General features: G+C 43.5%; 2 protein-coding genes and 1 non-coding gene across 4 annotated transcripts in view; 1 reads left to right on the top strand and 2 right to left on the bottom strand.

Moving 5' to 3' along the window:
• Positions 1-443, top strand: part of MATN2 (matrilin 2) — a 68,383-nt gene extending 67,940 nt beyond the window's left edge. For both annotated transcript variants that reach the window (XM_071421536.1, XM_071421538.1), the window contains one exon: positions 108-443. In XM_071421536.1, the coding sequence (XP_071277637.1) occupies positions 108-160 (53 nt within the window). In that variant the 3' untranslated portion in view covers positions 161-443. The remainder of the gene's footprint in view (positions 1-107) is intronic.
• A 1,446-nt stretch (positions 444-1,889) lies between these two features.
• On the bottom strand, positions 1,890-5,791 carry RPL30 (ribosomal protein L30). Its single transcript, XM_071421539.1, has 5 exons — positions 5,660-5,791; positions 5,522-5,571; positions 4,540-4,685; positions 3,299-3,429; positions 1,890-2,058 (listed from the first exon to the last, which is right to left on the bottom strand). The coding sequence occupies exons 2-5, from the start codon at positions 5,540-5,542 to the stop codon at positions 2,009-2,011; spliced, it is 348 nt and encodes a 115-aa protein (XP_071277640.1). The 5' UTR covers positions 5,543-5,571; positions 5,660-5,791; the 3' UTR covers positions 1,890-2,008.
• Positions 2,297-2,431, bottom strand: LOC139587574 (small nucleolar RNA SNORA72). Its single transcript, XR_011678446.1, has one exon. It is a non-coding gene; the product is annotated as a small nucleolar RNA SNORA72 (small nucleolar RNA).
• Positions 5,792-13,177: the final 7,386 nt, after the last annotated feature.

Genomic DNA, 13,177 nt, shown 5'->3' with positions numbered 1-13,177 from the left:
CTGGGATTCTAAGAGGAGAATCGAGAATGTTTATGGACCATAGCAATCAGGTAGCTGACTTTTTAATGCATTTTATCAGTAGCTCTCTTTCCTTAACTTTTATCTACTGGAAGAAATGACAAAGAGAATGGAAGACTTGGAAAACAGACTAAAATACTGATCAGAATTTGAAGTGTACACTAAACTGTATATTTATACATACAAACTTGTCAGAGCTATTTTCTTAAACTGGTTTGAAGTAAAATAACATCTTTGTGTCTGAAGTTGAAAAGAATATTCTGGATCCTTGCATTTATATGCCATGTGTTGTCTTGCATTGATTGCAGATAAGAAATGTTGTTAATTTTATAAACAATTTAGTAACTAGCAGAAGTTCTAATTAAGCAGAACAACTGAAATAAGCTATGCAAAATAATAAAATGGTGTTATTTTTTGAAATGAAACCTCCATGTTTTGAAGTATTTTTAGGGTATGAATTTGACTTGCTTTTCTGTATTTCCCTCCTCCACTCCTAGTATTTTAAGCACACAGATTGTGTGTGTATATATATAGTTCTATGTACAGACATACACTGAACAAGTGAGACAGCATTCACAGCCATTAGGCTTGACTTGGATTCTTTAAAAAAGTTACTACTGGAATCAGTAGGAAGTAAAAATGTAGTTACACATTTGTGTTTAAACTATGATGGAATTAAATTATCAAAGTGGGAAGTCTGCTGGGTTATCAGGGCATCACAACTTGGAAGTTTCAAAAACTTTTCCTTATGTCTAGACTACTCAACTTCTCCCTGCTGTCCTTTCATCAGTATTCACTGATTCTCTAACTTTCCTGAATGCAAGTAGTATATTAATTCTGAAAATATTACTTGGTCAATTCAGCTAGGTGCACACCTGTCAAACACTAAAACACAAACAAAACAAAGCAAACTGCTTCTATTCTGGCCACCTGAAGTGTCTTCAAGTCTCACTCCCTTCCCTTGACTGCAACACATCCATATCTATGCTTTAATAGGTAAATATTCCAGCACTTACTCCTTTACTCTGACACATCTCGGAGTTTGCCTCTTGACTATCTCCAAATGGAAACACCAAACTTCATTCACTTTATAACAGAAGTAGTTGCAGCAAAACTTAAGTGATTAAGTGATGTCAGACAAGCTGGTGAGTGTGCATGGATATACAACAGCAAGCTTTGAAAGATACCTCATGCTTTGGCATATTCTGGAATTCTGAGAGGTTACAGGTACATCCTGATTTTCATTAGGTGTTTGCTTTTACCAGGTCAGAAAATCACTGCCACCTCAATTAACAATCCCTAGTAATAAGGAAGATTCTGCAGCCATGGTCTCAAACAAAACAGGCACAAATCTCTAAGATACTGACATTCTCAGCAACTGACTTGAGAACGCCAGCTCATCTGTCTCCATTATCTTCAGAAAACTAAAAAAAAAAGGCTACTGATTTAAAAACAGCTTTGTGAAGTTAACTGGTATCTTACTGAAAGCCTATACTACACATCTAGAAGCTATATCCTGTTTGTCCTTTTACAGGTATGTACTCTTGGATGGAAAAGACAAAGGAACTGATGCACATTAGTACTTGATTCACTTGGTAAAAACAGTGTGAAATATTTATCATAATTAAACCCTTAGGGTTCCCCACCAACATCCCAAATTTGCTATTGTCCCTTATGTTACAGCTTGTGTTTGCATTAACGCTCCAAAAGCAAACACTAAGGGAGCCTCAGCCTGTTGGGATTTGGCACCATACTTGCCATGATCAAGCCTTCCTTCATTTACCTCTTAAGATCCACAATGCCTACAGACAGAACGGCAAATTTTGCCATGATGATGAAGGTTATTTCTAACAGAACAAGAAGCACAGCAGTGGTAATGAATCTTCGTTTATATAGTTTGTTCCCTAAAACCAACAAAAGTATAATACAAATTTTTCTTTAAAAGAGATCTGTAACCAGTTTTATTGTAGAAATAACACCTTTACAGCATTTACTTCTCACTGGTTTGTTCTGGCATGCTTCTAATGATGTCAGAGTCACCTGTAAAACAAAAATGTATTGTTAGAAGAGGACCCATGGAAAGATGATTTTAGGAATAAAAGTAAGAAAAACACCCCCTACTCATAAAATCACCACAGTGATTCTAGAAAAAGAAAACAACTTAAAAGAACAGACAGTCTGCTTAGGAAAAAAGCAAATAATTTTGATAAAATTGATGATAAGAATACTTGTTACTGTGTTTTTCTAATCCAAGTACAGTATTTTCCAATAATTACACACCTGTCACCAGCATTTACAAAGCCAGGACTAAAACAAGAATCTAGTCCTGGAGGACACAATGCATAGTTTTACTCTAGCGAATGTCTAGCCTCCCCTGATCACAGAGATATCAGGACAGCGAGAATATTCGCATTGTCAGCTCCAGAGCATTAGGATTGACTTACAGCTCCCACCCCACCCAAAACCAAACCTGAAAGTGACATTTTGACAATTAAGTTTACAGCTACTATTTGAATACAAGGAAGATAAATAAAGTTTCCTGAAGCAGTAGGAAATTCAAATCATTGTGACTTGGGGAACAGCTGGTTAAAGTCATTACAGAAATCATTAAATCTATGTGTATGCATTCTGGTGAACAAACAGAACAAGGGATTGACTCTTCTCTTAAAACATTCTGGAAAGAGGATGGGAAGTCACCTACTTAGCATTCTATAAGGAATCTGAGCAACTCTCTGGGGCAAAGACTGTTACCAAACCATAGTAATTACATACAAATGTAGTTTTAAAATGAAGCATTTAACACTATTTTCATTCCCTTGATGAATATCCACCTGCCTATTGGTTATTTTTCCATATACTATTCTGAGAAGCAGGACAAGTCACAACCCTTTGTCTCAGACTAAGAACAGTCAAACAGGGCTGTTGTAAACAGTATGTTGTGCAAGCTCATGTCCTAGCTGATGGGTTCAGAAACAGGTCCCATACGTTGCTTCCCAGACACCAAAACCTCCCTACAGACAGACAAAATGCTCACAAGGGCTCAGCAGTAGAAGAGCTATGTGCAAGAGAAGCAGCAGTGCTTCCAGGTTCTGAGAACCTTGGACTCACAAAAGAACAGGATCTTGGTCAGAGAAAATTTTAAGTGTTAAACCTGATAGAAAAATGCAGTGAAGTGTGTCATCACTCCTGCTCATTCCTTGCTCAGTGCTGCTACTCACAGGAGAAGGGAGGATCCACAGACACCTCCTCATTTGGCTCCTACACTGCAGGAGGGAATTACCTGGGTCAATGATGGCCAGTGTGCACACTCTGTAGTATTTTCCACACGCTGTGCCCAACTCAATGTTGTTCCCACTATAATGATGGACACCAGTCTTAGCAAGCATAGCGTAGTACTCGATCTCTGATTTTCTGAAATCCAAAAACTGGGTGTTAACAGGACCACAAACAATTCTGACCAACTGCAATACAGAGAGAGCAGCTTTAACTCCTACCACACTTAACCCTTAACTTTTCCTTCTCACCCAGAGAAACACAGCTGTTTCTTGTGAGGCAGCATCACTCCACACTTGTGGCTCAGGAACCTTTACTTAAGTGTCTGCTGAAGGTTTGTAATGACAAACCCTTCAGGCTGCTCCTACTTTTTTACATGGTAGAAGGATTCAGCTCTTTTTTACATGGTAGAAGGATTCAGCACTTGCAGACCTCTGGAAGGCCTTTCTTTATGTGCCAAAGTGCATAAACTAAGAGTTAATGTTGATGGCCAGTGGTGACCAGATGCTGAACAGAGAGACACAGGTGTTGCAGCTGAGAAAGGAACCATGTATTTTAATTTAAAACAAAAAGTCCATCTATGCTGCCCTCTCTTTTGACTTCCACTAGGAGAGTCTAGCAGTCAATACTGTTTCCCAACCATTTTCAGATACCCACTAATATTGGGGATTGCTGCCCACTGCAACAGTCTTGCTATTTCTCAAGTATCTAATTTCTGGGTTGTGCATTGACATTGTCTTGAGCCTGTCAATATCCCTCAACAACAGAAAGGGCCCAGGTATTCAATGAGGAAAACATCATGATACTAGTACAAATTACATTCTCAAAAAATCAGTTTCACTGGCCAGGACCCCAAATTTATAACTAACTTTGACAAAGTGCTTCAAATATTTTAAATCTGTTATCAGTTTTTCTAGCTATAAAATTATTTTCCAATATACTACTTTGGAAAAACATAGGAATTCAGCCCCGTAACACTCTTAGTGAACGCTATCAAGTGTGAAAAGCTTCCAAGACTTTCTCTAGTGCAAACTCCTTGAATCAGAAAGCCAGAAAAACACCAGGAAGCATTTCAACACTTCTAGACTTGAAATCATTACACAGCAAACTACCAAACAAATTTCAGAGCATCCTAGAATATGCCAGCAAAACCCTCTGTATTAAGTCTCTGGAGCAATTAGCATGAAGCACACACTGCATTTGTACAAAGAGCCCATCTCGGAATTGTTTTCTCCCACATCTGCTTACCTCAAAGCAGGACAGTTGTTGGCGAGGATGACCAACTTGGCTTTGCCCTGACGAATCATTTTCAGAGTTTGTTTGTACCCAAGCACATATTTGCCACTTTTCATAACCAGCTGAAGCCTGGAGTTGATGGACTCCAGGGACTTTTTCTGAAAAAGATGTAGAGAAGTGTTATTGTGTTACTTCACACTTTTCAAAATAATGGAAAACACATTAGAGAAATTTCAAATATGAGCACTTTTCATAATCTCCCTATAATCTGAAACATGGAATAGGAAAGGCCAGTCAGTCACCAGAGTATAAGAAAGCTTATGGACAGGGGCATTGCTGATATTGTGTTTTCCCAAGTTCAGAAAGTTCTTTCTTATCCCCACATCTCTCAATAGAAAAATACATCTCAAAGCACTGTTGCTGCTATCTACATAAATCAGTGACATCTGCATGTATCTGACAAGCTCTTGTCAAGCTCTGCTGGTCAAGGCCTTGCAAATCTAAGCCAGGTTCTCTCCCCAGGGCACACACTGACGTTACATGGAGAAGCAGAAAGAAAGAGTTCTGTGCGATATCGAACTGATATTACAACACGGGAGCGTGATGCTCATGACAACAGGTTAGGCGTATCTGACGGACAAAATCACCACCTCTGACCAAGAAACTCAGATCTGTCAGAACCTCTGTAAAAGAAAGGCCAGAACATGGCAGGAAAGGCAAAACCTGAACTCCACCCGCACTAGGACCCCCTCGGCACCACCTCTCCCTTCCTGCAGCCATCTCAGGAGCTCTGCAAGCCCCCGGGACATCGCGGGGGCGCGGCCAGTGGCAGTAGGCCACGGTCCGAGCTCTGAGGGCCGCGATGGGCTGTGCCCAAGGGCTCCCCAGCACCCCCGGCTCCAACCCGGGCCACGCCAGGGTCCCCCCGCGCACCAGGGCGCTGCCCGGCCGCTCCGCCACCACGTGCGCCCGGCGCGGCCCCGCTCTCACTCACCGTCTTCTTGGCGGCCACCATGTTGCTGCCTCGCGCGGCTCGGGCGGTACCTGGAACACAGGGGGATGGAGGGGAGCGGTCAAAACCCGGCAGCAGCGCCCGCAGCGGCCCCCGCGCCCCCGGCCCGGCCCCGCTCACCGCAGACGCGCCGCCAAGATGGCCGGGCCGCCAGAAAGGAAAGAGCGCCCGGCAAGCACCGCGCGATGACCGCGGCAGCTCTCGCGAGAGCCGCGCACAGCGCACCCCGCCCCACGGCTCCCAATGCGCCCGTACCACGGGAGGGGCGGGGCCTTGTCTGGAGTGGGCGGGGCTACACTGAGTGGGGGCGGGTCTTGAGTTAATGTACGCGCGGCCTGGCTGAACGAGAGACGGCGTTTGGGGTGTGTGGGCGGGGCTTGTGTGAGGGGCTCGGCGGCGGGGCCGGCTCGGCGGCGGGGCCGGCTCGGCGGCGGGGCCGGCTCGGCGGCGGGGCCGGCTCGGCGGCGGGGCCGGCCCCGCTGCCTCCGTCGTTCCGCAGAGGGGCATTAACGCACGTTACACATCACAACCTCGCGGAAGGCTTCAGGAGCTGATCCGGAAGAGCCGTAGCGGCCTGAGCCTCCCATCATGGAATCACGGAATGGCCTGGATTGCTAGGGACCTTGAAGCTGACCTAGTTCCAGCCCCGCTGCCATGCCATCTTCTGCTAAACCAGCTTGCTCAGAGCCCCATGCCACCTGGCCTTGAATACCTCACAGGGTTGGGCTGTATCCATAGCACCTGTACCAGTGTCTTCACCATCCCCACAGTAAAGGGCTTCTTCCCAGTATCTAATGTAAACCTACTCTCTCTGTTTGAAGCTATTCCCCTTTCTCCTGTCACTAGCAGTACATGCTCTTGTAAAAAAACCTCTCTCCATCTTTTCTGTGGGCTCCCTTCAGGTCCTGGAAGGCCACAATCAGGTCATCCCAAAGCCTTCTCTTTTCCAGATGGAGCAATCCCAACTCTCAGCCTTTCCTCATAGCTCCACCCCTCTAATCATCTTGGTGGCTTCCTCTGGACTCGGTCTGACAGGTCAATGTCCTTCCTGTGCTGGGGACCCCAGAGCTGAGCACGGTACTCCAGCTGGGATGTAACCAGAACAGTGTCCCTGGGGACTGTCACTTCTGACACAGGGCTGATGGGGGAAATGGTGGGATGGAGAAGGTAAATCTCTTGGGCAATGCAAGGTACCAGCACAGGGGACATGTGGTGGTCTGCCCCATGTCCCTGCTGTCCGCACTGCCTCGCTGAAGCAGCCCTGCACGACAGCCCCTGGCAGGCCCCAGTCCTGCATGACTGGCCTGTCCCAATGGGACACAGCTGCGGGATGAGCCCGAGCCCAAGCCCACAGACAGGTTTCTTTCATGAAACCAGCCACTGAGCCTGGGAATAGACTTGGGCCTGACGCTGCCTGTGTTAGAGGTTCAGCTCTGGGTGCCCTCAGTGCAGTTCCCGGGTTTGCCGGGGCGATGGCTCTGCACTCCCACCAGCTGTGCAGTGTCTGTGCAGTGTCCTTAGCCCATCCTCAAGCAGCTCACTCCCTGGCTGTGCCAGAGTGATGGTGCAGGGAAACTTCCTCCTGTCCTCCATGCACTCTGGAAACCACAGCTTGAAAATGATCTCACTGAGCACACACACACTGCAATGTCTAGGACCAGGGCCGCGACATGAGGCTACCATTTTCAGGCCAAGAACATTTGTTCTCAATCCCACAGTGCTGTCCATCCTAGAACAAGCAGGCCAGGTTGGCACAGGGAGGAGAGGGAGCAGCAGCAGCTCAGCTGGTGCCTGCAGGGATGAGCAGTGTGGATGCTCTGAGTGTGAGCAGCGGGGGTTGCCTATGACATCCCCCTAGAGGATCCTCAGGGATCCAGCCTGGGGACAGGACAACAGGTTTGCTGCTGGTGTGACTTGATGCTCTTGAGACACTGCCCCAGAAAGGCATCACAGTGTGTCCATTTCTTATGAAATTACAAAATCAGCATAGGAGCTTTGCTACACTCGCCCAGGTTAGCACAAGCATGGCAAAGTGGTGGGCTTGTTGGCCTTAGGAAGTGTGACACATTTATCAATAGGGAATATGGAGCAACAAACTAAAAAGCCAAAAGAAAATATGTTGCATTCAGTTATTCTAGTATGCTTTTATTAACAGGTATTATTTCAAATGAGGGAAATAATTTATAGCAATATACCATATGCCCTTCTCCTGTTATGGCTACCTCCATGGTAACTTTTTCTTCTGTATGATCACAGACCTAACAAAAATATTGCCAACAGGATATCCTTCTCAGTGACAGGCAGCCTTGGGTCAAAATGCAAACCATCACCCCAAACATTTTTTTCTGGGTAACAACCTTGGGTTTTGACAGATCGGTTTAAGCATCTAAATTAAGACCTAAAGTCTAAACACTGAGACAAAGGTATGTTGGAAAAAATGTCACTAAACTTAAATGGAGCTGAAATATCACAAGTGAAACTGACATTTGTCCATCTCTAAAGGTAAAGTTCTTCAGGAATAATGTCTATGTTAAGCACATAAATTATACATGTGGTATATTAATAATAATATAAACATGTTACATTTTGACGTGTCTCTATAGTCCAATATCTTTTATTGAAGAAAAACCACATTTCTATCCCATACTTTACGGAGTATGATTAAATAAATTTTGAAGTATACTTCAAACTTTTCTTTGGCAACTGAAAAGTAAACTCCATTCTATGTCTCTTTCTTTTCCTGTTCCACTTTTTGCCCTTGTCTCAGCACTCAGGTGCATTGCTGTTATTCCCCTTCAAACTGTGACTTTGCTTTTAACTCTTTATACTTTTACTCGATTGGTTATGGTCTCGTGAAACATTCATCTTTCATCCTTGTTGAAATTCCTGGCAAGGGAATATAAAGCTCAGTGGGCCTCCTGAAGTCCTCGGTGCCATTCCTTTGGACTCCTCCAGGTTTTACGTCGCCTTGCAAGATGCGGGAGGCATGCATGGCTCCGGGAGAGGGAGCTGTTTCCAAGGATACCCTTACAGCCTCCGCTCAGGTTAGGAGAGCGACTTCCTTTAGCTGTTTATATAACTACTTCTTTCTAGTAGCGTGCTTTTAAAAAATCTCCGCATTTCCAAAGGAACTTTCTGATAGACACTTTTGTCATTAGACCCCAAATTCTGTTCTAAATCTAGGTGGAATAAGGATTGGGCTGGGGGTGGTGGGAATACATGCAGAAATGGGCACTATTGTCTCTCTCAGCCCCCAGATCTCCCTTCTGTGAAGGCCTCTCCTGGGGGTCTGTGGTCCATAAAATGTCCTTCATAAAGACAAAGGGCTAGTCCAAATCAGATGAAAATTACACTAGAAGAAAGAAAAGGCTTTGGCCCCACTAAAAATCCTGAAATGGTATTATACAGCCACTGTCTAATGTTGGAATATTGCAGCTGGGAGTGCATGGGCCTTGACAGCAGCTGTTTGAGGATTAAGGAATGGGGGAAGGCACATCAGAGGGAGTTTGGCACCCAGGCACCCTCAGCACCCTCAGGGATCTTGAGCTCCCCTCCACAACGGGGCTGTGATACAGCAGAAATAGAAGGCAGGGAAGCAGCAGACAATGTCTCTCTCTCCAACAAACAAGTCTCAAGATGGAGTGACCCAGGGAGCAGCTCAGGAAAAGCAGTGTTACTCTCCCAGCACCAGCAGCAGGCACTGTGGTCTCATCCAGCTGCCCTGCCTGCCCCACCATGCTCAGCCAGGAAGGTCAGCTCCTTCTGAGGCTGAGCCAGGTGTTCCCCTGGCTCTGGGGCTCAGTTTGGCAGGGAAGATGAGCATGCAGAGAATGCAGAGTACTTGGGGAAAGCAGGACCACTCCTCACCCTGGCCTAACTAATCTCTGGTGAGAGGCCAGAAGCAGGGTTTCCAACACAGAGGGAGAACTTAATCCAGAGAGCAGTGGTCTTGAAGTTCTTTCACCACTTTTCCCCACTAAAATGCTGACAAGGTTGTGTAAGAAAGCACCAGTTGGAGGTGTGAAGAGGTAGAAGAGTGAGAGCACTACAAGAAAAGTCAGTAGTGGAACACTGATCTATCCCCAAAATTGGAAAGCAACTTCATTTTGGATGAATGAAACCATCTCAGTGTATCTAAAAAAGGGAAGTCAGGGTGATGCCTTGTTTGGATTAATTAAAAACAGAGGCCAGACAAAATTAAGGGTATAAAAAGTGGTTATATTTATTGAAAAGCCTTCAGGTACACTTTAGGCAGATAAAGTCCACCCAGTCCATCCCCACCCAAAAAAATTAATGACTTGTCATGGTTTCCATGCTTTTATAAGTTTCTCCCATTTGCATATTGGGGGTTAATCTTCCAATTACAACTTCAGGTAATGAAGTCATTTACCCCACGTTTGCTCCCCTCCCAACTCACTTTTGTTTTACATTTCCTGGGGCCTGAGACAGAAAGGTGTCCTTGATTCCCAGGCCTAGAGAGGAATTGTTTTGTCTGACCAAAATGAGGAAGACAGTAGCTGACACTCTATATGGAGTTTAAAGTTATACACTAAAGAATTGCAGGATTAGAAATATATGAAAAATATAAAAGCTAAAATCCTAAAGCATCAAGGCAATCTCCTGCAGCAGCACTGACACCAATGCCAGGGCATCAGCAAACAAGCCATGGTGGCAGGGGTACACACACCTGGGGACAGATAAACAAGTTCATGGAGCTGGTCAGCATCACCCATGGAGTCTTTTGCAGCAATTTGGTTGCAAGGAATCAGCACTGGACATAGTGCATATGTGGGTTCATCCAAGCAGCATGCCTTTCTGCAGAGAAATCCCAAAGCTACTTCTTCTCTGTGTTATAGAACCCCAAGCACTGCCCCCACAAATGCAGTGGTAATAATATCATCAGCTTTTCTCACTACTCATTGGAAAATTCAATGAACAGTAAAATGAGGTACTAAGAAAACAGGTTTGTGTGCTAATTATGTGTGCTGTTGTAGACAGTGTATAGTTAACTGAGAGAAAAGGTTAGAAAGAAGAGAAAGAGAAGAATGAGAAAAATTCATTCTGAAGTCTGAAAGATGAGCAGTACATGGGCACCCTCTGGTACAGTCTGGGATGGATCATTCTGTTGAATTCTCTGAACTTCTGAGGTCTTTATAAAGCTGAACTGGCAGCACTGCTGATCCTCGGAGAAAGTGGGGATCACTCTGGCAGCCAGTGATGCAGAGGAACATCTGAAGCTGTGCCCCTGCTTAGCCCCTTCCCCTGAGTGTCAGTAGGCAATGTGTAGAACTCAGCACTTGCTCCTTGTCAGAGCTGCCAGGTGTCTGGGATGGTAACAGGTACTGTTATGTTACTGTTATGTGCAAACACACATACTTGGCATGCTTTTTCTGGCTGAAAATCTATCCAGGTCTGCAGATATCCAGGTATTCACAATAGACAGTATTTAACTTCAAGGTTTAATAATAATACTGATCTGTTACCAGGAAAGCTCCAGTAAATGTGTGGTGTGACTGGGGGGATTTCAGATTGTAACCTCTGCTAAAGCCACTGCAAAAGAGACAGCATGTCCATAGCCATCCTTCAGGTGCCACAGGTCACATGCTAACCCTGAATGAGGAGATTCAATTCAAAAAAGAAAACTGATCTTCTGACAAGCTAAGCCTATATCTTCATTCTACAAATATGAACAGAACATATTTTTTTCAATAGGATGAAAATATGCAAAAAATACAGTCCTGCTTTGATTTATAGTCTGGTCAAGTCTCTGCACAATTACACACCAATGCTGTGTGAACACCTGCAGCCATTATTTTCTAGTTTTGCACATCAGAGCTATTAAAAGTGACAGATTGTGTTCTATGATAATCATTGCATTTACAGCAAATGCAAACATGTTCATCTGATTTTCACAGGGCCATGCACTGAACTATCCCCTGTATTGTCAGGCAGACAGATGCAGCTCTCTGTTTCAGATTACTGGGAATTTAGAATCACAGTAAGGCACAGTAAGATCTGAATTAAAGCCTTTCTTCAGCCACCCTTGAAGCAGCTTTACTATGAGAAAGGAAAGGAAAAAGGAAAGGAAAGGAAAGGAAAGGAAAGGAAAGGAAAGGAAAGGAAAGGAAAGGAAAGGAAAGGAAAGGAAAGGAAAGGAAAGGAAAGGAAAGGAAAGGAAAGGAAAGGAAAGGAAAGGAAAGGAAAGGAAAGGAAAGGAAAGGAAAGGAAAGGAAAGGAAAGGAAAGGAAAGGAAAGGAAAGGAAAGGAAAAGGAAAGGAGCTGTGGAGGAAAATGGGTCAGGTGGAGAAAGGCTATCTCATTAGGGAACAGGGAAAACCTTGAGGTTAAATACTGTCTGTTGCAAATACTGGGATATCTGCAGACCTGGATAGATTTTCTGCCAATAAACGCATGCTAAGGATGTGTGTGTGCACATACATAAAAATATACATGTATAAATACATACATTTTTATACCTCTGTGTGTAGCCAGCTTAAATCCAGTGCCAATACAATGAGAAACTGCATTTTCTAAGGGTCAAATTGTGCAGAAATCCACAGGTGCAGATTTCTAAAGACAGTAATTAGTTTGATGAGAAAATCTTCAGATTGCCTCCTTTCCAGAAAATTACAAGGCATGTACTAGGAGCTAAGTTTCAAGGTCATTGCTATCCCAGGCAAAACAGAAATAGCTGTTTCAGAAGGCAGCTCTCTGCAGTTCATAAATCAGCATCACAGAACAGCCTTCAATGGACCTACAAATATTTGAAACAATGAAACATTTGGCCTGAATTACTTGACACAATAAACAATTTAAAATATTTTATTACTTGTTTAGGTACTGGTCGTCCTGTACCCAAAGAGTCGAGAAAAGAAGTCATCAAAAAGAAAACTTTTGATTAACATAATGTCTTGAAAAATCACTGTGATTTGGAAAGTAACAAGATTCTGATAGATATAAGGTTTTCTTATATCTATCAGAAAATAGATATAAATTTAATTGCTGCAGTAGGAATAATATCTAAAATACTCAAAAATCTTAACAGCTAGTGAGCTCTCAAATAAGTGCAACAAGTTTGGTCATATAGTACTGGCCTGGAGAACTTAAAAATTATCAGGGCCTTAGAGAAATCTTCATGAAGTTTGCTTTTGGAAGTGTATTGCTGATTGTATATAATGGGTCATAGGTATTTGTTACTTTGCCTCTGGATATACAGCTATCCCTAAATGTTCATAGTTTATATTTAATTTTAATTTCCCAATTTGTATTCCTGAATAAAATAACTAGCTTAATATAATTGTTTCATTTATTTGCTCTTAAAGGTTTGGGGTTTTTTTAGCTACTGTTATGTATAAGAAGCTTGACTAGGCCAATATTCAAGCAGCAATCAATTTATTATTTAATATGGTAAAGTATGAGCAATACAGCACTGGGTACAGTGGGGGAAGTTTTCCCTCCAACTGCACACTGATAATTGAGGGTTACAGGTATTTATAGGGGTACTCATCAGCTTTTTCAGCAGTTTCTATTTCCAATTGTTTTCTCATCAGCAATTTTTATTCCAAATTATTACATCACAATTCTATACACTATTGTGATCTTAGTTTCTCAGGATGTATCTGAAAAGGAGTATCCCAG

Source organism: Agelaius tricolor, unplaced genomic scaffold (genome assembly GCF_023055355.1).
Source record: "Agelaius tricolor isolate 1412-34295 unplaced genomic scaffold, bAgeTri1.0.p SCAF_2, whole genome shotgun sequence".
Taxonomy (NCBI): Eukaryota; Metazoa; Chordata; class Aves; order Passeriformes; family Icteridae; genus Agelaius; species Agelaius tricolor.
The sequence above is the reverse complement of the archived record's forward strand: the minus strand, read 5'-3'. Positions and strand labels throughout refer to the sequence as shown.